Source organism: Episyrphus balteatus, chromosome 1, assembly GCF_945859705.1.
Source record: "Episyrphus balteatus chromosome 1, idEpiBalt1.1, whole genome shotgun sequence".
NCBI classification, from domain to species: Eukaryota; Metazoa; Arthropoda; class Insecta; order Diptera; family Syrphidae; genus Episyrphus; species Episyrphus balteatus.
In genome coordinates this window covers 47262228-47289957 of record NC_079134.1, presented here as the reverse complement: position 1 = coordinate 47289957, position 27730 = coordinate 47262228, and the positions used below count along the sequence as shown (strand labels likewise).

The following is a 27730-nucleotide window of genomic DNA, read 5'->3' as shown; positions in this document are numbered from 1 at the left end:
TTTACTGTGCATTTTTTTTTGGTTGACAAAAAGCATTAATGATGCCTAGTTTAATATTTGATTTATATAATATTATATTTTTTGAGTAAAATTATATATAAAAAAGCCTTTTCTTTTTGTAAAACGTTTTTTTTTTTTGTCACAATGGCAACGCGGAACTTATACAAATTTCTTTTTCAAAACAAACCCATATTAATAAAAAAAAAAACAAACGAACAAATTAAACCATTCCAAATCCTTCACTGCCTTCACTTATTGCTAAAAGCAGAGCCTTTTCAAATTGTTCATAGCTCTCATAGTCAGGCAGGCAAAGCTGATTAAAACTGCAAGTAAAAGGAACAAAAAGTAATTAATTGTATTTGAAAGTAAGAAGGAATACAGCTTGTTATGTGAAGCTGTAAACTTAAACTTTGGGGCATATATTAATAGTTTTTGTTTAATTTCAATAGAATGAACCTTAAAACATACAACCTATAGAGAAGTGGACTTGACCCATTATTTTTATTCTAAACGCCTCATATGTACATCAATAAGCAATTTAAATTTTACCGAAACTGTGCGAATAATGGTAATAATCTGAACATTTATCAAAGTTTCCATGGCCAAGGAAAGACGAATTTTTGATGTCTTTAGCAAAGGAAAAATTCATGCTGCCCTTGCGACTTTAAAGAATATTTTGTCTTACTTCTTTGTCGAACTGAAATTTGAGCCTGAGACCTCAAATTTTTTTTAATCAAATTTTTTTTTTATAGGAAGTCAGAAAAATTAAAAATCGTCTTAAACGGTCAAATTTTGAGATAGACGTATTTCAAAAACTATGGTTTTTCCACCCTCCGTTTAGGAAATATTCAAAACACAATTTTTCTGTAGCAACTTTCATTTAAAATCCCCAAAAAATATTTTTTTTAAAAACTTTGTCGTTTGTTCACCTCGAGTTCTTTACGTATAAAAATTGTTAGTGTTCTTTACGTATAAAAATTGTTAGTGTAGCAAATTATTAGGGAACCCAGCCGAACAGCTCTGATTTTGATGATCTTTTTTTTTCAAACTTCTGTAATACTTTAAAGTATATAGGTTAAAAATTGCCGATGTTGCCGTATTGTTTTTTAAAATTAATTTTTTTTTAACAAAACCATTTTTTTAGCTTAAGTTTCATAAAATAAATGATACCAAAAGATTCTCAAGCTAAATTGAGGAAAAAATATATATGGAAGTAAAACACAATCTTCCATCGTTTAAGCGATAAATGCAATTTTTTCACAAACTGACTTCAAACACAAAAAAAAATATTTTGAACACAACGGCAACACTTACAATATTAAAAAATAAATTTTAAAAAAGCCAAAAGCTCATTTCTATCTATAAAATTTAAATCCACAAAATTTAATGAATAGTTTTTGAAAAAATGGTCTTTAACATACAATATTAAAAAACAAATTTTAAAAAAGCCAAAAGCTCATTTCTATCTATAAAATTTAAATCCACAAAATTTAATGAATAGTTTTTGAAAAAATGGTGATAGAAAATGTTATTAAAAAATTTAAATGACTTTTTTTCAAACTTTTTCGTAATAAAATATGAATTTATTTTTAAAAATATTTTGGTTATAGATATGATTAGTTAAATTCCAAAGAAGAAAAGGTAATATATACGATAGTTTTGAAAAAAAAAAAAAAATTAAAAACTACTCCAATTTCATTGGATTTTTCGATAAAAACTGAATTTTTGTATTGAAATAATTGATTTAATCAAAGAATTTGGCAAATTTGGCAATAGCTTTAAGCTTTTGCTATTTTACTCAATAAGGGCTATTGAATGAATAAAAAATAACTTTATATTTAAATGTTGAACTTCAAAAAAAAATTAGTTAAATTTTTTTTTCAAAACTTCTATTAAAAAAAGTTCTTCGAATATGAAATACTTTTTAATTTTTTTCATAAACTGTAATACATATTGAGTAGGGTGGGTCAAAAAAATCGAAATTTTTTTTTTTGATTTGGTACTCCGAAAAATCGATTGCTAGACCCCTCTAGAATATACACGCCAAATATGAGCTCTTTATATTAATGGGAAGTTCCTCCGCTTTGCAATTTTCCATTTTTACATCAAGCTTCTACTAAAAAAAAATAATTTTTTTATTAATTGACTTTTAGCAAATTTCTTTTCATATTCTTGTAGGATATTGAACGCTCTACAAAAAAGGCCTCATACACTTTTTTCGTTTATCTAACCGTTGAATAGATATTTGAGGTCCAAAAATCGAGAAAATCTTTAAAAATTCGTTTTTTGTTCTTAATTTTGTAACAAATTGAAAAATTATAATGATCAAACGCGCAAGACATATTCTTGTTGGAAATTGATTGCTCCACAAAAAAGGTCTTGTTAACTTTTTTCATTAATCTAACCATTCTAAAGATATTCGAGGTCAAAGTTAAAAAAAAAATATAAAAACATTTTATATTTTTAAAAAATTTCTAATTCACTGAAACTTTATAATTTTCAAATTAGCAAGATATATTCTTGTAGGGGCTTAAACGTTCTACAAAAAATTCCTTGGAATGAAATTGATTGCTTTAACCGTTTAGAAGATATTCGTATCCAAATCGCAATGCATACGGGTCATAAGAAAACTATTGAAATCGGTGAGCATTGGTTTGGATACGAATATCTTCTAAACGGTTAAAGCAATCAATTTCATTCCAAGGAATTTTTTGTAGAACGTTTAAGCCCCTACAAGAATATATCTTGCTAATTTGAAAATAATAAATTTTCAGTGAATTAGAAATTTTTTAAAAATATAAAATGTTTTTATATTTTTTTTTAAGTTTGACCTCGAATATCTTTAGAATGGTTAGATTAATGAAAAAAGTTAACAAGACCTTTTTTGTGGAGCAATCAATTTCCAACAAGAATATGTCTTGCGCGTTTGATCATTATAATTTTTCAATTTGTTACAAAATTAAGAACAAAAAACGAATTTTTAAAGATTTTCTCGATTTTTGGACCTCAAATATCTATTCAACGGTTAGATAAACGAAAAAAGTGTATGAGGCCTTTTTTGTAGAGCGTTCAATATCCTACAAGAATATGAAAAGAAATTTGCTAAAAGTCAATTAATAAAAAAATTATTTTTTTTTAGTAGAAGCTTGATGTAAAAATGGAAAATTGCAAAGCGGAGGAACTTCCCATTAATATAAAGAGCTCATATTTGGCGTGTATATTCTAGAGGGGTCTAGCAATCGATTTTTCGGAGTATCAATCCAAAAAAAAGAATTTCGATTTTTTTGACCCACCCTAATATTGAGATTTCCTTTTATAATTTAAAATCATAATAAATGTGCCCAAAAAAATTTGAAAAATAAATGCATTTTATATTACGAAAAATTTTTAAAAAGGACATGTTAAAATTTGTTCAATAATTTTTTTTTAAAAAATCTGAGTTTAATTACCATTTTTTCAAAAACTCTTTCCTCAATTTACTTAATTTTATTTTACAAATAAGAATAAGCTTCTAGCTTTTTTAAGGTGTATTTTTAAATATTGCAGGTGTTGCCGTTGTGTTTAAATATTTGTTTTTGTATTTGAAGTCAATTTGTGAGAAAACTGCATTTATCGCCTAAACGATGGAAGATTGTGCTCCACTCCCATATAATTGTTTTCCTTTAATTACCTAGACAATCTTTTGGCATTAATAAATTTATGAAATTTAAGCTAAATTTTTGGAAAAAAATGTTTTTGTTCACAAAAATTTTCAATTAAATTTAAAAAATCAAAACGGCAACAGCGGCAAATTTTAATCTATAGACTTTAAAGTATTTTTAATTACCGACGTTTGAAAAAAAAAAAATCATCAAAATCAGAGCTGTTCGGCCGGGTTCCCTAATATTGCCATTTTTTGAGCTTTAGTTACTCTACAATTTTAATTTATCGTTTTTTTTTAACAATATTTATGAATATGAATAAATATATTATATGAATAAAAATATTTCCGTTGAAATTGTTTCATACACAAAAATTACGCATACACCACAGTGACCTTTTTGGTTTTCTCTAATTCACTGACTGAATAATAATATTAAGTGATGTCTTTTACTAACTGAAAATTTCGATTATAAGGCTTACATAACTCAATAATTTGTTATCTTTTTCATACTCAAAAAACACCTTGAATCATAAAAATTAAAAACATAATAAATTGGCTTTTAAGGTTTTCGAGTTTTCTTACAGACATAATTTTAATATTTTCGGATTAGCCGCGTTTTTTAATAAAAGTACAGTACTTTTGTACTCACTCCGGGTAGAGTACAAAAGTACTCTATGTATTATGAATACCTCATAAACGTAGGGTCGACAAACGACGATTATTGGTATATGTAATGAACTCGAGGTGGGCAAACGACAGAAGTTTGAATTTGAAAAAAAAAACTATTTTTGTGGATTTCCGGAGAACTTAAATTTTTCGGTACAATACTTCTTAACGTATAGTGGACTAATGATGATTTTTGGTATGTAACAAGAACTCGAGGACCAACGATTGGAATTGGTTGTATATACCTTATCTCAAAATTTGATCACTTTAAACGATTTTTATTTTTTTAGGCTTGTAAAAAATTTGCTGGACAAGCGAAAATATTGGGTAGGCAAACATGTACAAAAGGTGGACAAACGAATTAGCCTAGTTGGGTTCAAAAATTTTAAAGTCGCAGTTCTGGCTTCTCGGAGCTATGTTATTTTAAGTCTAGGCACCCTAATAATTGGAAAACTAATTAATTTATTTTTTTAATGAGCAACTTACCATGTATGTGCGGTAGGAAGATTGCCAAATGTAGGAGCTGCTGTGATTTGAAATTGCGGATTTAATTCTTGAAATCCTCCTGGTGGTAGTTGAGAACAACCAGTGGTAAATTGAAGAAGTCGAGCCATTTCTGTTTGACTAAAATTACTAATGCCGGCCCAAAACCAACCCAATACTCGTCGGAATTCAGCTGAATTTCCATTTGCAATATGATGCGCTTTGAAATCAGCAATGGAATATTCTCCAGTTCCACACATTAGGAGCTAAAAATATATACAAAAGAATTAATTATACTCTCGGCGGTGTTTTGAAGATTAACTCACCTCCAATTCGTTTTCATCGAAAATGCTTAACAAATTATCAGGAATAATACCATTTAGCCCTTTAAGAAAGCTATCTACTTCATCTTTAACATTATTACATAAACGTTGCTGTGCCAACGCATCTAAATATTGATTTTTTGACGCATTTGTTACACGAACTTTCGATCCATTCGGAATGAGTTCGACAGTTTTTGATAGTTGACCGCTAATATCGTAAATTTCTTCAACAAAATTTAATTCTAATGAATCGCTAGCATCTAAATCTGTATCTAGGATATATTTAACCTTGGATAAATATAAATCGGGATCATCTTGTTCAAAATACTAAAAAAAAAAAAATTAACATGTTAAAATAGTTGAATTAAAAAAAAACACATTGTTAATTTAACTATTTACCTTGTAATGAACCCTTAAACCAATAAGCTGTGCCAAAAAGGAACGTGTGAATCTGGCACGGACTAATTGTCGATAGGAACCTCCAAGAGCACTCTCATACAGACACTTTCCGACAATTTTTCCAGCAAACTCAAAGTGCTTAAGTTTCAAGTGTGATGGTCGATGCGGATTTGGATGAACTAAAGCTTGATGTTTATCGTGAAATGTACAAAATAATCCTCCCCGAGGGTCAAACAGGGAGCTGCAAATAAGCTCAAACCATTCGCGGCGTAAACCTCCCCAGTCAATACCTTAAAATAACAAATTAGTCATAATTGATGAACAGAGTCAAACAATTACCAACCTTGTTCGCCTTGATATGTAACTTCAAAGTTACCGCACCAATCGGAGACCGAAAACCCTTTTGTAGCTTTCATGCTACTTTCTAAAATCTTATCCCTCGACACTTTCAAGGCAAGCTTCTCGTGGTAGTAATTTGAATGGAACTTTCTTACTTCGTGATAGAAGAAATCCTGTTTATCCTTAAAAGTTTCCGACCCACCGATATTTTTCAACAAGAAATGTGTGAAAGTTGCTGCAATAATGTTACGATCTTTGGATGCAAGTTCAATTTTTGGCTGAGAACCATCGTCAATAATAAAAACTGGACCATGTGACTGTGTGAGCAATTGTGGTAGAAAATGAAATTTAGTCGAAGGACACAGGCGAAAAGTTGCAATGCGTTTTGGAATAAATTTTAAAATCATTTCTTTGATAGTAACCTGGAAAATAAAAGAATTCTAAAATTAATGCGATCATGTGTTCTTTTCTTTCTTCATGGAAACAAAATTAATTCTTTAATCGTAAACTCACTTGTTTTGGACCAACATAACACAAGACTTTACGAGGTTTTGATTTATTTTGACCAAAGATACTCAATAATTTTGCTTCATAACAAATATTGTGTTTGCGTGATGCAATATTCTTATGAACTAAAGTTGTATCGCTACCTGAAAAAGGTTTTAGAATAAACTTGTTACATTTAAGGTATATACAATATTATAAGTAATAACTTACTACTAAGAACTATGATATCGAAGTCACCATTTGGTAGTTTTTGTTCTAGAAAACTAATAACAGCACGAAGGCAAATCGGTTCTGGAAACAATGCGGTCACCGAAACTCTTGAATTTACCCTATCGTATGCAAACGATACTGCGTGATGTAATTTTTCAATAGGATTTCCATGCAAATCGTAAATATCAACTCGATATCCCTGGAAGGAAATTAAAAATATAGATTTATAATTTATATATTTGAAATCAAATTTTAAACCAAAGTATTTGATCTTGGTGGCAAGAATAAGTAAGTAATTTTATATAATTTTGACAAGTTTTGAACTATCCTTATTTTTATTTTAGGTCCTAAAATTTAAACCTCTTTTTCTGATAGCAGATTTAAACCATCCTAAATGGTCATTTAATACTGATTGAGATGCAGATGAACCTAGCAATAAGAATAAAGTTTTTTATGTGATTCAATGACATAACTGATAAAATTGGGTTAATTTATTCATTCTAAAGAAAGCATGTTTTCGTGATTTTTTTGTGACTACAAAGTTAAAATCTATTTATTAAAAGCATTATGTATATAATATTTTTACCGAAAAATAATAAAAAAAAAAAAACTCGACAATGCGCATCGGAAATAAAGAGAATTGCGGTGCTCGCATGTCTTGATGCTGGGTCATTGAAAATACAAAAAATCAAAATCGATTCGTTAAATAATAAAAAACGCTGGAAGCGATTTTAGAAATTTCCATTTTTCACTTTTTTTAACCCTTTGAAAAACACAAACTTTGAAAAACGCCTATTTTAGCGAAAAAACGGCTTATTTGTTATTGTAAAATAGAAATAATTACCAACTTTAAAAAAAAAACTCTTGAGCTTAACTTTGTAAATTATGTCAGAAAATAGTGTTCAACATTTCAAAAGGATCGGTGCAGTAGTTTTGAAGTTATATGTATGAGGGATATCAGAAAATCGCGTGAACAGATATTTCTAAAGAAATTAAAGGGTTGGGGTCAAAATTCTGCCGGGGTCAAAATTCTGCTTTTTAAAATTCTGTTTTTCAAAATTCTGCTTTTCATAATTCTGTTTTACAAAATTCTGAAAAAAATTAAAAAAGGGTTTGAAAAATGTTAAAAACATTTTCCAAACCCTTTTTTAATTTTTTTCATTTTTTTGTAAAATAATCATTTCGCAAAGCTTGCTGCTTTTTTGAGATAACTTACTTACGAGTAGGTAGGTACTATATATTTTCTATACAAAGTTGCAAATTTACAATAAATTAATGGAAAAATCAAATTAAAAACATTTTTTCTATGCCAGAGGTGATTCCACAAAAAAGTGGACACGAACAAATTATGCTTGCTTTTTTATTTTTTCCAATAGCGAATCACAATTGACAAACGGCATCCCTTTATGCAAGTTGCAAGAAAAATTCTTTATTATATACCCTTATAGACAGAAATTTAATTCATGGAGTTGGAGTATAAGTAATCTAAAAGCATTTTTAAAGTATAAGCTTGGTAACTACAGAGGAATTCCACATGAACGTGATGGAAAAACAAGCCCACAGAAAACAACATATATCTAATAGTGACGATGACAATATCTCTTCGTGATTGCTAAAATAAATTAACATTTAAGAAAGCTTTGTTACACAATATTCGATTTTAAAATTACTTTAGTAAAAATGCATCTATTTTTTACTTTAGTAACCACAAATCGCAGGTAACATGAGTTACTAAATTAATGTAACGTTAGTTACCTTAATATTTTCAAATTTTTAAAATTGACAAAAATTATCTAAATATGTATTTTAAAATCTTTCTGAATGTAACGTGAGTTACCATTCCCTTCTAGAGGTTCATATCTCCTTTATTAAGAGCTATAATAGTATAGTCATTGACTTATTATATATGGACTGCTAGAAGCATATTCAGGTTGGTTCCACTTGTTTCTTCGCGATACTAGCGCCCTAAAAAAAAGCGGAGAATAAGTGCAACATTTTTGACGAAGTGCGAAAGGAACAAATATAGAAAAACAGAGAAAGCACTACCTTTTAACGACAGATGTCATTCACTAAAAGTTTCCTTTTTTCGCCGTCTAAGGTTATACCGCTAGTAGAGCTAGAAAGATGTGGAATCATTTTTTTTCAATTTTTGTATGGAAAAGTCAAACGACTAGCAGTCCATATATAGTAGGTCAATGAGTATAGTAACCAAATATAAGACGTGTTTGATCTCAAAAAGGAAAAATAAAATTTTACGAAAACGAAAAAAAAACACATACAAAAACACTAAGAAAATTTTCAACAGCTTTTCAAAATTCTCAGCCTTAAAAGCACCTAATTGAAACTAAAAAACCTCTCTATTTAACCAGAAAACTCTCTACATCACTTTACGAGTTTGGAATTCACTTTGATTTTCGTTCCGTTTGTTTCATCAACAGTTTTAGGTCCCGAATATATTTTTTTTTTCAGTTTTTTTTTTTCAATTTTCTAGAAAATCGGTTGTACGCATTCCCAATAGATATTGTTTGATAAAAAATAATGAAAAAAAAAAAAAATTAATAAAATTTAACAGAACGCAAAGAGACCCCAAACTATTTGTTTTAACCCCTTGTAACCCAAGATCGTAAATTTTAAAATTAATAATGTTTATCGACTTGCCTTTAAATATAGTAAAACACGTATTTTTTAAAAATACAGTATCTTCATTATTTACTTATTTATTTCGAAATTTACGGAGTAAAAAAATAAGTTTAAATAATTTATTTTTGTATACAAATGATGCAAAAGTTCAAACAAAAAGCTATCTAATATTTATTTTTAGGCACTTTCCTAAAATCCAAAAATAAAACCCCGTTAGTTGATGCAGGAAAATATTTTTTCTGAATTTCGTAGTTTTTACACAAATTTGCTTATTTAAAAAAAAAAAAAAAACCGAACTTTCAACATTAACTGCCAATTAAAAACTATTGGTGCCATTTATTACAAAAAATATGGTTTACCATTTCGATAAAGCAATATTTAAAAATTATGTTATAAGCTTCAAAAGAAGAAAAATATAGTTTTTACAGCTTTTGTGGGATCTTTTTTGGTTTGTAACAGATATGTCACATGGGGCTACAAGGGGTTAAAAACGGTCACTGTGGTGTATGAGTAATTATTTTCTATGAAGGGATAATTTATTAATTTATTGATTCTCCATTAAATTTTCATGGAAAATCCAAAACAGCTATGTCTTATATCTAAATTACTTCTACAGATAAAACTATTTACATAGATATTCAGTTTCAAGCCATACTTGGACAGGATGGTATTTGTTTGTTTTTTTTTTTTTTAATTAAGTTGTTTATACTTACTTTGACTGGATCTTCATTATGATCAAACACACAGGCATTTCCGAATTCATCTCTTGGCTCAATGTGCAATAAAGTTGGTGAGCCGGCACAACAAATAACGGTTGTTGCTGGTCGTATGAAACGCGATCGTTTCGCGTCAATTGGCCCAGGAATAAATGATTTAGCAAATGGACTTCCAGCAATATGGCTGGAACCAATTAAAACGGATATTTTATATTGGCCCGCAGTTCGGACCGTAAATTTAACTTTAGCTATATTAGCATTGTTTGGGTCTGTTGGTGATCCAAGTTCACTGATGGTAACAACCTATCGAGAAAAAAAATATTACAAAGATACAAATCAAGCTGATTGAGAAATTGATATTATTACTTTTCGAGTTCCTTCAGTGACTTCAACAAAAAACTGATCAGTATCACAGATAGGATAAGGCTGTCCATTTCGTTGAAAGAACCGAACAATAAAGCACATGGTACCACCAACAACATGCGGATCCTTCCAATCCCACTGAACTTTGCAATTGGCCGGCAACAAATATTTTCCGGTAACATACTGCAACAGTGAATGGCGCGCTTCAGGCGCCAATGATGGTTGTGTCATTGCGGCTAGAGTAACTAAACCAGCTACCGATACCGACACAACAAGCATTCCACCCCATGTCCAAGCGTCTTGATGTTGACTTGATTTAACCACAGTCGACCACAATTGGGCCTTCAACGATTCCAATTGTGACTTGGACGTGGGCAGATTTTGTCTCGCCTGCGACCAAACTTGCCAGTCCTTGCCCAAGAGTTTGCTGGCCCGGGAATCTTCCAGCCAATAGACATCCTCCAGTGAGGATACTTCAACAGCAAGCAAACGTGAATAATGATGCTGCAAACGATGATCGCGTAACCATTCGCGTAGAATTAATTTTTGTTGCAGATGTAATGCGGCCCGCTGCAAACGTTGTTCATCGCCGGGCGGAAGTTCGGGTAGACGTTCAGGATCTCCACAACTTGATAAAGATGAAATTCCTGAAGAAATAAAAAAATTAAATGTAAAAAAATGAGTAAAAAGTAATTGGCATAAAGAAACTACAATTTTTTTTGCAAAGGATTGTTTAAAATATTAAATTTTATCAGCATAATTTTTCACTTTCTGCCATAAAAAGTAAAATTCGAAGATTTCGGGACACTTTTTATCAAACTAATCAAAAAAACGTTAACATTTGAACTTCGAAATCTTAAAGCATAGCTCCAATTCTCATATCAAATACGTTTGTTTTTATATTGTAGAAGGTATATTTTTCTTTTGTCAGGTATCGGTTTCGTGACCAAAAAGAATTTCCAGGTTTTAATAAAAACCATCATTACAAAAAGTTCAAAATAAGTGCATTTCATTATTCCTTCCTATAGCGCTTTGCTTCATAGACCAAAAGGTCAAATTTCAAGGCGTAAAATAACCACATTTTCTTGCAAATGATATCTTTAATAACGGTATGGCATAACTATAACTATACAAATTGCTATACATATAAAATATACATACTCTAAGTTGTTCGTGGTTAAATCAATTGACCAAAATGAGTAGGTACTTTCTTGTAATCCTTGACGATCTGGTAATCGAAATATAATCATTGCCGATAAATTAAGAGTTACTAAAGATATTCATATTTATATTTATGTTGAATTTGTGTTTCTTAAATTTCGTGTGAAATATAAGGAGGGAGGTTATCATTGTTGACAATCGTTTAACCAATGTTTTAGTGTAACTATTCCACTGTTTTTTATAAGGCTACTTTGATCTACTTAAAGAAAATGTGAATAAAAGAATTTGTATCCCATTATTTTTCCGAAAAAATAATGGGATAATACTTGTTTTATTCGCATTTCCTTTAGCCTAAAATAGCCTAATTAAAAACAGTGGAATCCTAGTTTTATTAATGCCTTTTTTCATTTTCGTACTTAGCAAGAGCCTTCTTTTTTAAAAGCATTTCTCTATTGAATGGTTTGATGAGGCCTTAAATAAGGGGTTTGATAAATAAGTTGTTTTTTTTTTACAAAATTTTTAAAAATTAAACAAAAATTAATTGAAATTGTAAAAGTTTTTTTTAGTTTTTGGTACCTAGTTTTTGGTTTTTTTTTTTAAGAACGGTTTAACTATCAATATGTTGATTTCGAACGTATGTTGAACGTGTTGATCAACCTAGTATGTGGATCCAGCTTAAGACTGACTAGCTCTTTTGTTAAAAGTTGCTTGGGATTTTAAAGGTTTTAAGAAATTCAGAGATTTTTCTTATAACTTTTTTAAATAGCTAACTGAAAATAAAATATAAAATTTGTTTTAATTTTTGAAATTAATTACTCTAAATGGTTTTGAACTCTAAACGAAGTATGCCATCTCGAAAAGTTCTTTGCCAATCGCTTTCAAATTTTAACACAGTTTGAACTTTTCGAGATTTGCTATTAAAAGCAAATAAACATGAGGTATATACCAAACACTTTGATTTTAACTTAAGATTTTTAAGATAAGATATTTTAGAGATTTAAACGGATTTAGAAAGACAAAATTTAGTTCTTTTAGAAACAAATGTATCTAAAACAAATAACCAAACGCTAAGAAATAATCTCGAAAACTGGTAACAAGCGGCATTTTCGATTTTCTAACGGGATTATCTCAAAAACGTGTTGTGATAGAATTTTTCTGACTTTGGATTCGAGCTCAGCACCCAAAAAACCTATAGAAAAGTATATCTTGGTGTCTGTAACAAAAACCTTGTTGACCAGTGTTATTTGTCTTTCTGGTATAACAAAGAATTTAAAAAAAAAAGTTTTTGAAAATCCTTAATAATAATCTTTGATACAAATTTTCAAAAATGCTTGAAGACAAATTTGGAAGTATTAATTGACACATACAAAGAAAGTTTTCAAAGCTTTATTTCCTTTAAAGCAGGCATGTCAAACTTGCGGCCCGCGCGCCGCATGCGGCCCACAACGCTTAACTCTGCGGCCCAGTCCACATTTTTAATAATTTCGAGTTAAAGTTTATAATTTGCAGCACTTTGCCATATTATTAGGCCTAAGCGAAAAAATTGCAATTTTTTGTTTCTTGTTGCTCAATTTTTAAAGTTTTTGTTGAGATATCCAACATTTTTTTTTGTCTCATTTAATTTTAAATTTTGATAAAAAATAACGTACAGCCCTAAAAGAAGTTTTCTATGGATTTCATGACCAGAGAGTTTCCAGATTGGTCCAATACTTTAATTTTTGTATAGAAGAATAACGTGATATTCTTAATTTTATGGCAAGAACCCCATTATGCACAAAAATAGAATCTTTGAGCCCCCAAGCATATTCCGAAATCGTAGAATCAAAACGAAAATGTCTTTAAGAGCTTAATCCCTTTTACACATTATTATTTATCGAAATTTCTGAATTCTTTTACTTTTTTTAAGTTAATCCGTATCTATCCTTATCGGTCGTATCAAAAATAATCCACAAAAAAATATAAACTTTCATACTGAATATGAAAAAGGCTTGCAGATTTATGTCTTTGAAAGACAAGTTCTCTTGATTTTCTTCGCTTTTTTCTTGTTAAATGTACCAGTCAATGCGAGTTGTTATTTAAGTCATTAAGACGAATAAATTACCTATAAGATCCAGCCTAACTAACCTCGGTCATAGAAAAAACATGGTAAATGGAATACATTAATTTAATCATTTTTCCTGTTTTTTTTTTTTTAATAATTTGTTTTATAAAAATTTTAGTTCTACTTTTTTCTGCGGCCCATAAAAATTTTAATCTCTGTTTTGGCCCTTCGTTACCATTGAGTTTGACATGCCTGCTTTAAAGCGTCGTTATAGCAGAAGTTTTACTGCAGAAATAGGTACATAATACCTACGATGGTCCTATCTGAGGCCTATTTCTTGTCGAGCTAAATCAGCTTTGAAAATAATGACTTTAAACTTCAATTTGTCCGTCAAATAGTAATTCAATCGTAAAACTTTGGTAGTTCTGAATTATACCGACAAAAAAAAACAATATTTCCCAATGCAGCTTCAGCTTAACTATTAGTTTTTAAGTTCGTCGATACCCATAGTAAATTTAGCTGATGTAGTTAATACAATTTTTGTAAGGAAACACCAATACTAACGAAGAAAAAAATAACAAAAATAATAAAAAATTATTAAAATTGAAACACCAATACTTTCACCAAATTTCAAAGTAGACACAGAAAAACTATAAACTGAATAAAAACATAAAATTCGTTCTTTAAAGCAAAAAACCACAGCTTAAATGAATTCAACTGCAATTAAAGTATGCAATTAGATTTATTTGATTGAGATGCATTGAAAAATATGAAAATTTTTAAATTATTTTTTTTTATAATTTGTTGAGTTTTTTTTTAATTAAATCTTAATTCTTCAATCAAAATTTCAAAGAGTTCGAAATTCGAAAATTTGATTTTTCAAAAAAAAAAATTTCTAATACATTTATTTTAGAGTTATAAAAATGCTTTTGTATAAATAAATTGTTTGAAATTGAAACAGTCGCTTGGAAAAAAACTCAGACATTAACATTGACAGGATACCGTTAAAGGTGAGTTTTGAAAAAAAAAACTTTTTTCATTGAAAGATAGACCTTGCCCATGTACCCCATACAATTTTGGTCGTCATCCTTTGTGTGTATGATATATTCTTTTTTTTTGTATTGATTTGAACAATAGACAATATCTTACATCTTGGCACGACATAATTTTTATCCATAATACTTGGACATTCGCCCTTAACCTTGATCTAGAATTCTTGAATTCAATTACATACATTATGTATTCTACACATATAAACTAGTACCTACTTAAACTTGAACACAAGTAATAACTATCTATTTTATCCCACTTATTTGAACTAAGTTAGGTAGGTACATTATATTGTTAATGTTTACTTAGTTGAAGCAAAATATTTCTTAAATTTATATAAAATAAAATATACAAATATACAAAAAAATAAACCAAAACAAACCTGATGATGCCGATTGCGAATGGCGCATCGTTGCCATTGCAATCGAATTGATTTCTGATTCCGGTGACCACATTTTATTCGTTGTTTATGATGATAATTTTTTTATTTATTTCAACGGACTTTTAAATGTTTAATATTTCACAGTGCGTATCAAGGCATGTTTATTTTTAATTTATTTTGATTTATTGTTCTAAAGAGATGCAAAGTTTCTACATCAAATTATTCGCAGTAAACTTAACACTTATTTTTTTTTTTGTGTTTTATATTGTAAGCTAAGCTTTAAAATAAACAAGAATATTTTAAAATATTAATTTAACTAAAAAAAAAAAAACAATACAAATTTTTGTAAGGATATTTTCAAAAATACAAAACAAGTTAACACTCAGTTTCTTATTCGTGTTTTAAGAAAACTTCTTTTCCGATTACGTTTTATTTTATTTAAACATTCCATTGGTATAAAATAAATTTATCGAAAGGGCAAACATTTTATCGACTTCCTTCAAAAACGACTTGAACACAAAATCAAATACCACTAAAAATATTCCATTTTCGAGACCAGTTTTACAGACGTTTTATCTGATTCATTGGTCGTTTATTTTTTGTCGTACATGAACATAAAAAAATAATATATTTGAATACCTATCGATATAGTCTTAGTAGCCAAATGCACAAACAAACATGAGTATAAGGTTTTCTATTCAACCATAAAGGACATACATCACCTTCATTGGTTACACGAAGGTATATAACCTAAGTTTTCATTTACGATATTTTCTAATATTTCACGATAAAAGTACCAAATTTCAAATGTGAGATAGCCTGTTGTAGATGTTAACAAAGTTTTAAGAAGTTCGCATGCCTTTGTACCATACATATACTTATATCTACAGATACTGTGTATAGGTTACACTCAAACTAACGAAAACCAAAGTGCAAATTGCATTTAGTTCGAAAAACGAACAAACGAATGAGAATAAGCTCGAAGCAATATTCTCAGGGGTGTAAACAAGTTTCATAGAAAGTCTAGGCGCAAGTAAAAGGACGAGAAAGAAAAAGAGATAAGTAACCTAAAGTTAAATTTTCGTAGAGACAATTCAATTTAGTTGAGTTGCTCCTTGCTGCCCTTACATTTATTCAAATTACATCAGCCAGTTATTTTAGAAATAACTAGAATTAAGTAAACTTTTTTGACAGTAAATTGTTAAATGCTAGCCAGAATGGTAAATTGTTGCTCGTAAAAATGAGGTAGTAAATGTCTATACGTCGCCAACTGGAGAACGATAGTGCATGTAGGAAACTGTAAACTGTGTTCCAAATCATAAAATAAAACAAGCACATAGAAACAAATTACTATAGTAGAACAGAGAGTTTACCAAAGTAATTTGTTGCAAAATCGGCCTATATAGCCCAGAAGTTAGCTTAAAAAAAAAAAATGATGAAATGAAGCATGGCTTAGCACACAAAGCTTGAGCGTCAAGGATGCAACAGTAACAAATATCAGATATGATTGTTGCACAACCGGCAGTAGCACAATATACATAGCTTGTCGCAAAACAACGGATCACCAAAGCTAGACTTGGCGAGCCAATGAACTTGAATAACTTAAGAAAAATCACATTCAATACGGGAGGAGACCATTAAACTTGTAGCGTATCCAGCTTGACGTCCAGCTAGGTCCGCGGTCCTCCGCAAGTTTGAGGGGTAAGCAACAAACTAGCAATAAATTAGCAAAAAATTCCTACATACTTATTTTCTGTGAAACTTTGAGTATTAATGTATTTTCACGTTTTCTCGTTTCATATACATATTTACCACAAATGCGTTCAAGCTTCACAAGGCATTTTGGACATGAAAGAATTGGAATATGGAAAAGGAAATTTTTGAAAAGGACCTCTTTATTTTGGTGCCATTTTTTTGACTGTGCGATCATTTTTAAGCAATTTAGTTTTTTTTCGTTAGCTGTCGAAGTGCATTTGAAGGACAAAACGTAGAGCAACAAATTCGGGATTGGAGCAAGTATGCAGGAAGCTTTTATTTCTGAAATTTTTAATTTTAGTTTGTGGCGTAGCCAGCTTGACGTCAAGCATTGCCCGCCACAATTTTAAGGGGTAAGTGCAGGAGCAACAAATTCTACATTGGTGCAACAAATAATTAGTATCTCTCTGACTATAATCATAATTAAAATTTTAACATCCAACGACTGATGATACGCCCACAAAGAATCAATCACATAAAACTAGCCACATTCAAATGAAATTAAACCTTATACAAAAAACTTAGCCGATACCAGGCGTCATGGTCATCATCAGCAAGAAGGCTAAGAGTTCTTCAACAGTCGAAAAAAATGGTAATTTTGCCAATTTCTTCCAACTTATCCAATTCATCTACAGAACCGGTGATTTTGTTTGTAGTGAAGACATCTATCCAACAGACTTTACGAAAATTGTCGTAAGCAACTGCGTTACCAACTGTCACTTCTCCCAGTTATGGAAAATGGCAAAAATAGTGGCAATTTCGGAAAAAAACCGCAACAACTTGATTGCAAACTTCAGCCCAAACAACATCAACAAAATTCTGAAACAAGTAATTCCTAGGAGGGTTAACAACAAGAATAACGAGACAAAAACGCGATTGTTTCTGACATGAAAGACATTCGAAGCCTTATCCGTTATTCAAATTTCACCTTGACGTCAAATCAACGCTAAACAATCATCAAGTACCCGTTGGATGCTTTCTAGACTTTGAGAAAGCATTTTATAAATCTTATCCATAAACTAAGTAAATGTTTCATATTTTCTTTTAAAAAATCTAGTTCTAGGGCATCTTGAATCTGGATGGACCAATTAAAGCAGCCTTAAAAATAACTTTAACATTAAGGAACTGTTATCTATTAATTCGTATTGAATTATATACCTAATTAAGGAACTGTTCAATTTTAAAGTAGTGATCAGCTACAATTTTCCTGTGGTAAATATTTCCGATGATAAGCCATGCAGACAATACTTTGAAAGGAATTCCTGAGGAAATTGCACCGAAGTCAACTTTGATTGGCAGCGCCACAAACATTTCAGCAATAAACGATTCAACAAAGAAGCCTTAGTTAGGACACTTGATCAGTTTCTTGCCAATTTGGAAAATTAGCCCAATGTACTGAGCTGCTGATGATGGAATAATGATCTCTTTGGAACATCCGAAACTCTTTGCCATACAAATATTGGACTGAATTCCAGTGGACATCATAAAGGCATTTTCTTTCTACTTTAACAATGTATGTAGGTATGTATGGTAACTTTAACCAATGTATGCATGGTAACTTTAACAATTCAACTAAAACCCCATAATTCGAGGACTTGTTTTACACTGGAAGACAAAACTACTCGTAATATAAAAACAAACTTGTGATTTGAAGAGTTCATGAAAAACCAAGGCGAACCCCCTTAAAGGGGTTCTACAGTTTTCTTCCTAGTCTGAACGGTTAAGGACAGATGAACTTTTCCATTACAGTGCTAATATTACAGGCTTTTTCAATTTTTTGCAAGATGCAGTAACTCCGAAAAAAGTCAAAGTGGTAGAGTTCGAATTTGAACCTAGAACTCTTAAAGTGATAGCTCATAGAATAAATCATTACCTACCACACGAGGCTCTACATTACTTGGAGACTTTTTTCATAATAAGCATTAAATAAGCCCTTAAAAATCAACTGGGCCTGTTTCACTACATTAGTCTGTTACCACCATAACTCCACCACTGACTACATATCTTGATAGAAAATTTTCGCTAAGGGAAGGCACTTTTTGAAATTCACCTCCTAACAAAGCAGGTGTCTACAATGAAATCATTACCTCAGTTCTAAATGTATATGAAAAAGAGGCACTCTTGGGGTTTTTAAGAACAACCACTGTATTGTTGTTCTTATAATTTAAGCCTACCTATAAAACACGGATAAGTTTTTTTAGTTTTTAGCGCAATTGTATAGTGAATGTCCAGCAGAAAGGTTGATGGGGCCTACAAGTTTGTCTTAGCTATAAATCAAACACATGATGCACGTATACACTCAGTAACGAATGTTATCGTTTGCAAAGGTATGTAAAGTATATCCTGCCACCTCTTTCTCTGAGAGCTTTTTTTTTTCGTCAATTTTTTTTTTAAATTTATTATATAATTTGCTTTTATTGCCAAAGCCATGAAATCCTTTTTCTATAAGGTAACAGGCAAACAGGGTGTAAGGCTAAGGCAAAAAAAAAGCACAAAGGCCAGTAAACATTCACACACAACTAAATAAAATAAAAAAAGAAAAATTCACGCGCTCAGCAATTGAGGTACTATACTGCAGGAAAAAAAATACAAAAAAAAAAAAATATCAAATAAAATGGAAAGTAAAAAAGGAAGTACGAAAAGGATAATTTCCGTTTAGCCTTGTTTTTTTTCGAGCACTAGTTAGTTTTCAATTGTAATTTTTCTCCTTCTCCATTTGTAATAATAAATAAATAGTTAAAAGGTTAAAAAAACGCACAATGCCCGTATACATAGCGTGACCCGCGATTAATTTGTGAGCAAAGCCAAAAGTGTAGGTCTCGTTGGGTACACATTTGGATTTTGAAAATCCATATTTAATTGTTGGTATGATGTAGCTTGTTTTATTTTCTTTTTTCTTTCTTTTTCTTCACTTATGAGTGTTTTAATTACTTCAAACTCAACACTATCGCATTGAGATATCAAACACGAAAAAATGATTCATATGTCACAGGTTAAATTTATTTTTTTTCGCGATTTTCAGTGAGTTTTCCATTAGTATTTTTAGAGGAAACGAGTAACACACTTTTCTACAAAAATTCGAAACACTAAAGGTGAAAAACGGGGGGTAGACATGAAATTTAATATTGTGTATCTGTGAGAGGTATGGAAAAAGAAGAAAATTAAGGTTATTTTTAGGCGAAATTTCAGGACGATATACCGTTTTTTTTTTTTTTTGTATTACAGGACAAAGGATACTAAGCAACTGAGCTCATAGGTTTCTTGCAATATGCAATATTACGAACAAAATTGGTATTGTTAAACTTTGTAAGGAGTAAAAGCTGGGAGTCATGAGAGAGTGAGAGAGAGAAAACGAGAGAGCCAAAGGATTTTGGGGAAAGCTTTTGAGAGGCAAACAAATTATAAACAAAAACATTTCGAACAGGTCGTTGGGCTTTTTTTTGGATAAAGTTTTTTTTTTTCAAAAATGGGACAAAATCATAACATTCATCATATATATTGATGAAAGGATTAATCTGAAGGTACATTATATATTTCCAATTTGGGTTTATGATACAGTTTTGAGGTGCACTCCTTCATTTTAGGAGCCAGGACCTAGTTGCAATACATAACGTTTCTATAAGTTATTGTTTTGTATTTCATCAAAGACTGCGAGAAATGTTTTTGATTTGATAAATCTTACAATGAAAAAATCATGTCATGGGTAGATGTCCTGACTTTTGAAAGTTTATCAATACTTGAAAGAACTGGAATGTAAAAAGAGTATGTATTGCTCCATATTCTGATCCATAGCAAAGATATAAATAATGTAAAAGAGTGAAAAGATGGTATAGTGACAAAAGAATTCAACACAACAAATTTTACGGATGGCTCAAAGAACGGTTTTGTTATTGATGAGAGTGACTTTTCTGAGTGCTTTGATTTGTTAGAATTTTATTACTTTTATTTCTAAGTTTTAGGTCAGGTCATTTAGACTTTGAGCGAATAGGATTTATTGGCCTGGAAATACATAATCAGGTCTTCGTGACTGACTTGTGTAAAAGCAAACATTTTTGTAGAAGTTAAGAAGGTTAACAATTTTTAATTAACCTGACAGAATCAAATGGTAAGTCAACCAGTCTAAAATTAAAAATTTGAGCAGGCTATTCCAGAACTTGGAATTGGATTCAAATCAATGTTTAAGGTCGGTATTTTGTAAAATATACAGGCAAAAGTGCAAAATTAAAAATAAAATCTCTGTTGAAATAAGTATTCATATTGTTTTTATAAATTTATTTTACTGACAGTTTTCTATAATCTCTAAAATAGGGTCAACTCTTAATAAGGTGAATCAACCCTCAACCCATATGTAGGTGTAGGTATGTCACATAAGGCATTCGTTAGAAAACTCGAACTTGAGATAGCAAACAAACATGGTATTATAGCCTGTTTTCGCTAGAGCCCAAATGAGATAATTTCGCATATGAGGTCAGTTCAGATTTCAAATTGAATTTTTTTTTCTATAGAATTTGACATTCGAAATGAGATAATTTGCGTAATTATCTCATTTGGGCTCTAGTGAAAACAGGCTATTACGATAATAATGCAAAAAGTATCTGTTTTTCTGTGGAAGAAGTTAGAGCTTGAACAGATTAAGAGATGGGTCAATTAACTTTAAATACTTAGCGTTGTTTTGGCTTCTAAAAAAGAATTTTTGGATTTTTTCTTAAAACCAAACATAACAGTAACTCTGGCACATATCGATTTTATAAAAAATCAAGTGCTATTTTGTGTTCTCAAAAATATCTACTTTTCCGAGATAGACCGAGAGCCGGGAGCAGATTTCTTGCGTGAGAGGTAACCGATTCATATGAATGTCAGAGGTAGTCTGGGTCATGGTGATGACGAATACCTTAGTCTGCCTGCATTTATTTGGGGCGTTGTCGAAAAAAAGCGCATCAAAAGTACCATTTTTCTGAAAATCGAATTAGTGAGGGTAACCACTTAAAATTTATAAATAACCAACGCCACATACTCACTGATAACAAATATACCAATGGCAGACATTTTAAGTGGGGTCAAACCCCCGGCAGACTGTCCCGAAAATGCGTTTTTTTTGGCGTTTTTAGACTTTGGGGTAACCACCTAAAATTAATCGCATCCTGTAGCGGTGGACTCCCTGATAACAAAAATACCCATGGCAGACATTTTAAGTGGTTCCAAACCCTCGGCAGACGGTTTTGAAAATGCAGTTTTTCTGAAAACGGATTTATTTAGGGTAACCACTTAAAACTAGTAGCATGGTGGACTCTCTGATGACAAAAATACCCATGGCAGACATTTTAAGTGGGGCCAAACCCCCGGCAGACGCTCAAAGAATTGGTTCTTGAAAAGAAAAACTTTTTTTTAAATTTAACAGTACCTACAGCTCAACTCCAAGGCTTCAGTGTTAAATTTTTTATTGAAATCGTTTCACTCATTTACAAAAAAGTCTGAAATCAGGAAAAACGGTTTAATGACAGGTAGTGGTTTAAACATATTTTTCTGTTTCAAAAGTAGAGCCTTTCCAAAGTCCACCGAATTGTATCGTCATTTAAATTGTAAGAACCGTTTCTGAGAAGAACAAGCTTTTCCATATTGTCATAACTAAGTAAGGTACATACTTGTCGTTATAAAGCTAAAATAAAAATTCAGTAGGTACTCCAGACCTTATGACTATTAAATTTAAAGTAAACCGCTTTCGTGCACTGAGAAAAAACAAGTATAATCTACACACATAAAATATATTGGATTGTGGAGAAGACATCTTGAATTCCTTGAATGTTTTAATTTAAAAGAATCCATTTAATTTAATCAGAAAAACTTTTTCTTTTTTGACTCCAAAACAGGGGTCGAATTACGGCATACGTTCGTTATCGTATGGTTGCTATGTGTCCCTATCTTTTTCTACTAATTAAATAGAGACACAAATATTAAAAACGTTAACGAATGATCGTAATCGTATGCTGTAATTCGACCCCAGGTTAAATAATGTAAACAAATTTTAATTAAAAGTGGATTTCCATTTAAAAAAAAAGTCTAAGGCACTAATTAGAAAAAGAACGTTTTCTGATAGAATAAGAGGTTTAATAATTTACGTCTAAAGATACATTTAAACTCGAAATCGTTTCCTTTTCAGATTCCTGAAATTTAATAAAAATGGTAGATAATTCATTAAGAATTAAAGTGATCATTAATGTCCAAGTTTTTATTTTTATGGGAATATCTTTTCAATTTTATCTTAAGGATTAATAAGTTTTTGGTATTTTGAACCCTTATTAACCGCAATGAAAATTAAAATAATTTTAAATTTTATTTAAATCGAATGCATTTAGGTTTTAAACAGTGATACCATTTTCTGCAAACGACACTTTTTTAACAAGAATTAGTCTTAAGGAGTCTTTTAAAAATGTTACTTTATACTGCAAAAAAAAATAAGTTTTATTTATATTTTTTACAACTTTATTTTTCAAAGATAAACCCATTCACTTCACTATCAAAAACTTTCCGCATTATTGACAACCACTCGCTTTCGCTCACATCTAAACAATGCATCAGTCATCAGACAATAAAATAAACTGCCAAATATTTATGTATTATTTTTCTTTTTGAAGATTTTTTATTAATTTTAAAAGATTCTTTATTTAAGAAAATCTTTTAAATTCTATTAGTATAGGTTTGTTAGAAATCTTATCATTAAAAAAATCTTATTAAAATTAAATGAAGTTCATGTTAAATTTAACAGAGTTTAAATAGATTCCATTTGTTTCTATAAGAAATCTTATTGTTTTAAGTAGATGGGATTTAAAGTGAGCATCATCTTATTTAAAAGTGCCTTATTTTTTTTACGTTTGGCTTTAACCGTAACTTGACCTAGAAACAGATAGATAAACACAAAAACAGGAATCCATACACACAGATATATATGCAGATGCCGACACCTACAACTTTTTGCCGAGTCAGAACGGCTAAAATGCGAAGTAACTACTTTTTCACGAAAATGATACTCCTGGCAGGGGCGTACACACCATTGGGGCAAGGGGAGCGGTGCCCCGGGGCCTCCAACACGCCAGGGCCCCGTAAGGAGATAATGCAGAGAAGGCAACTGGTTATAAAAGTATCGAAGCAAAAAGATAAGATATTTTACATGAATCACTTCGGACACAAGAGAGACAAATTATATTTTTCAGTGAATTGGTAGCCAGCCACATAATATTTCATCTAAACAAAAAATATTACCTCAGGGGTCCCAAAAAAATAAATTTAGTTTAGTCTTGCCCCGGGGCCCCGGGGCCCCGAGAACTCAACGAACGCCCCTGACTCCTGGATAATCCTTTTCAATACCTTGCAAACTAGACTTGGTATTCCTGAACTGTGTTGTAGCCTTGATTCGAACCTCATTCGTGATACTCAGTCCATCTAACCATAACGCAAACGGATACCTTTCATTTAACTATTTTGGGTTGTTTCATATGTTTCTCAAATTATGGATTTCAATTATTTTTGGTTCCCAAAAAATAAATATTCTGCCGAAATCAAAAAATCATTTTGTTAAAATATTGTTGTACTTAAATAAATTTTTTTTAATGTATTTTTGATTCCATTTAGCATCATTTGATATTTTTCTTTGTTGCTTTTTGCAATAATGATATAGGTACAAATGTTAAGTAAAAATGTTAAAGCGCTAAGAAGACGCACTTAATATCAACTTGTTTTTATTTCTAAAAATAATATGAAGTACTCCATGCACCTACTCAAACTCATAGAAATATGACATCCCTGTTAATTGATTAATATGAAGCACCCGCATATATAATTTTCTATGCCAACTTCAGCTGAGAATGTGCGAAAAATATTTGATATCATTTTTACACAGCTGATTAATAATCACAAACTTACCTTTTTCACGAAATAAACTTTTGTAAATGGTTAAATTATTTTCATCCAACCACAAATCCACATTTCCGTCATCATCAAATGACACATGATAATCATTCCATATTAATAAAACTATTTTAACCAAAGAAACTGTAAACATTAAACTTAAAACAACAGCGACGATGACTTTCATTAACCGCAAGAGCATAATATACGAAATTCCAACTCGATTTACGGTTTTCTTTTTCGGCGCGAAAAAGTCTTTTGGCGGTTCATTAAATTTTGAAAATATAGCTTCACATAATAATAAATGATTTGGTGTTGTTTTTTTCTGCTTTTAGTTATTGAAAGAAAAACAAAGCAAATTTTGTTTATTTAACTACTATTGTTTATACACACATAACATATTCTAATTTGACACAACTGTGGGAGAGGTTAGTGACAACTCGCTGAAAGCAGAAAACACAGACTGATTTGCGCATTTGCTATTCCATATACGGGAACTTGAATTGAGAGAATTTCGCCTGGAAAGACTGGGTAGTTGAAAATGTATGTTTGTAAGGCTATCGATTAATTTTATCTTACAATTGTACTTAATTTTACATTTAATTAAATGTGTTATTATTCAGAAATAAATTTTATTGATTTGAACTCTTTTAGATTTTTTTGAACTCGAAAACTAAAAATAATTAAAGATGGAGTTTTTTTTCTAGTTTTTTTTTTTTTTACTTACCTACATTTTAAATTATTTGGCAAAAAAGATATAGCAACGTAAACTAATTTTGGTCCATTAATTGGTCTATTTTCTTGATCTATTAATTGATCCTTTATTTCGCTTATCTTTACGTTTGTTATACTAATTATGATTGAAAAAAAGTCAACTGTTTATGAGTAGAAAGGTAAGTCCTAAAAATGTTGAATTGAAAGCGCCTTTTATGGGGGGAAGGTAAATTGATTTTGATTGATATTGGTTTTGAAAAAAAAAATTGAAAGCAAAAGAGATGAAATGTGTATGATCTAAAAAAACTAAAACTTCGAAAAAATCACAGCTTATAGAGTTTGAAAAAAAAAGCACACATACGCCCGAGTGATCCCACCTTTAATTTATCATTACATGTAGAAATATGGATACATTATATGTAGATATTTAAATAAAAGAACACTAAATTTGATTTGCGGATAACGGTATTTGAAAACATAAAAGTAACAAGAGTGTGAGGAATTGGGGTCAAAATTTTGCTGGGTCAAAATTCTTTTTTTTTAATCCTTCTTTACATAATTCTGTTTTACGAAATTTTACAAAAAATTAAAAAAGGGTTTGGAAACTGTTAAAAAGCGCGTGCTTTCTAACATTTTAAAATCGATTTTATAATTTTTTCAAAGAATTTCGTAAAATCATCTTCTTACAAAATTTGCTGCTCATTTGATTACCTACCTACTTTGATAAATTTTTGATTTTTATATTATATTTTATTACAACGGTTGTATATCATGTAAAAATTCGTACTATGCATTTAAAAAAATATTTGACACAGCTAAACAAACAGTTGGGAAAGTTGAATTACCTACACATTAATGAGGTGTAATTTTAATGTCTAGTTAGCGCCTATTCTATAGAAAAAAAAAACCGAATCTTTGTTCTTTGTGCTAGCAGAATTTTGAAAAGCATAATTTTAGAAAGAAAGAATAGAAAAAAAAAAACAGAATTTTGAAAAACAGAATTTTAGTTAATAGAACAGAATTTTCAAAACCAGAATGTGAGATTTACTTAAGAACATTTTTTGTGTAAAACTCTTAAAATAAATAATAAAAAAAATAGTTTTGACTTTTTTTAAAGTCTTCTAATTCTTTTTGATATGATAATAATGTATTTCGAGACGTATTCGGGAAATATTGGGACATGTAAGGGACATGTTTGAGACACATTCAGGACATGTTCGGAACATTTTCTAGACATGTTCGGGAAATTTTCAGGGACATCTTCGGGACACGTAGCGGACATGTGCGGGACATGTTTGGAACATGCTAGGGCTATGCTGCCCATAATTTCGTAAAGGCCCTATCTACAAAATTTTCGATTTTGATTTTTTTGCATATTTGGAGTTAGGGCATTGTCTCTGATTTATCCTCATTTATTTTTTTAGCCTAGGTCTTCAAATACGGCAGAAAATTGAAAATGAACTTTTGATTTTTTTCATTTTTATATGAAATTTGCGATATTACATTTACTATTTCCCTCTATAACTCAGAACTAAGAAAAGTGTAGTTAGGGCCTTTACGATATTATGGGCAGTATGATAGGGACGTGTTCGGGACATATTCGGGAAATATTTGGGACATGTTAGAGACATGCTAGCGATATGTTAGGGACATGTGCGGACAAGTTTGGGACACGTTAGACACATGCTCGGAACAATTTCAGGACACGTTCGGGACACGTAGCGGATATGTTTGATACCTATTTGAGATGGGTATAGGTACAATTATAATAATTATTATAAGTAGGTGGTGCCCGATAACAAATTTTCGAGAAGAAAGTTGCCATAATTTGTCAGTTATAGCACAATTTTCAAGGTTCTAGTTTAAAGTAAATCATCCCATCCTCTTATACCATGCCTGCAGCAAGAATTTAAATAGCACTTTTAGCAAAGTTCTTAGACTTACAAAATTGTAAAAAAAAACGCCTAAGCTCACTTTTCCACAGTTTTCAATTATTGTTTCAAAAGATGCAAAAAACTTCGAAAAATGAGCTTTGCAAAACTTTAGCTAGAACCCATCCGATTCAACAGCATGATGTGTAAATGAAATTTCTCCTCTTACTGTCATTGAGAAACCACTCAAAAGCCCTTTTTAAAGTAATAACCAAAATTATTTTCAGGAAGTTGTTACATTATAACAGTTATTCAAAAGTACTCTTGTTTTTTTTAAAGAAACTTTCACCTCAAAAGCTCAAAGCTTTCAATTTCGAAATTCTTTCAAAATCCTTTCTTGAATCAACATTTTGCTATCAGATACTTTTGTTGATGCAACATTGTTGTTCCTTAAACTCTCTCTTCGATACTCGAAACAATACAGTTTTACTAACTTCTAAAATACATCAACCTACAGGATGCTAAGAATACTTCATTACGATGTCCTTTCAGTGTGATTCAGATT

General features: G+C 30.5%; 1 protein-coding gene across 3 annotated transcripts; it reads right to left on the bottom strand.

Moving 5' to 3' along the window:
- Positions 1–30: 30 nt before the first annotated feature.
- Positions 31–25059, bottom strand: LOC129921236 (apoptosis-resistant E3 ubiquitin protein ligase 1). Of its 3 annotated transcripts, none has more exons than XM_056002965.1 (10): positions 24596–25059; positions 10293–10936; positions 9924–10229; positions 6571–6769; positions 6367–6503; positions 5858–6293; positions 5515–5804; positions 5119–5442; positions 4796–5058; positions 31–323 (listed from the first exon to the last, which is right to left on the bottom strand). In XM_056002965.1, exons 1-10 carry the CDS (start codon positions 24780–24782, stop codon positions 221–223), a joined length of 2889 nt encoding a protein of 962 aa, XP_055858940.1. In that variant the 5' UTR covers positions 24783–25059; the 3' UTR covers positions 31–220. The 3 variants fall into 3 exon arrangements, with proteins under 3 accessions (XP_055858940.1, XP_055858941.1, XP_055858942.1); XM_056002966.1 differs by having other exon boundaries at positions 5858–6275; XM_056002967.1 differs by lacking the exon at positions 24596–25059 and adding an exon at positions 14924–15179.
- Positions 25060–27730: the final 2671 nt, after the last annotated feature.

Excerpts from the sequence above, each read along its gene's own strand:
- LOC129921236 (XM_056002965.1), bottom strand. The coding sequence starts at position 24,782 with ATGCTCTTGCGGTTAATGAAAGTCATCGTCGCTGTTGTTTTAAGTTTA. Across the intron at positions 5,805-5,857 it reads TACATATCAAGGCGAACAAG|GTATTGACTGGGGAGGTTTA; the intron begins GTTGGTAATTGT and ends TGTTATTTTAAG. Across the intron at positions 5,443-5,514 it reads GTTTAAGGGTTCATTACAAG|TATTTTGAACAAGATGATCC; the intron begins GTAAATAGTTAA and ends TTTTTTTTTTAG.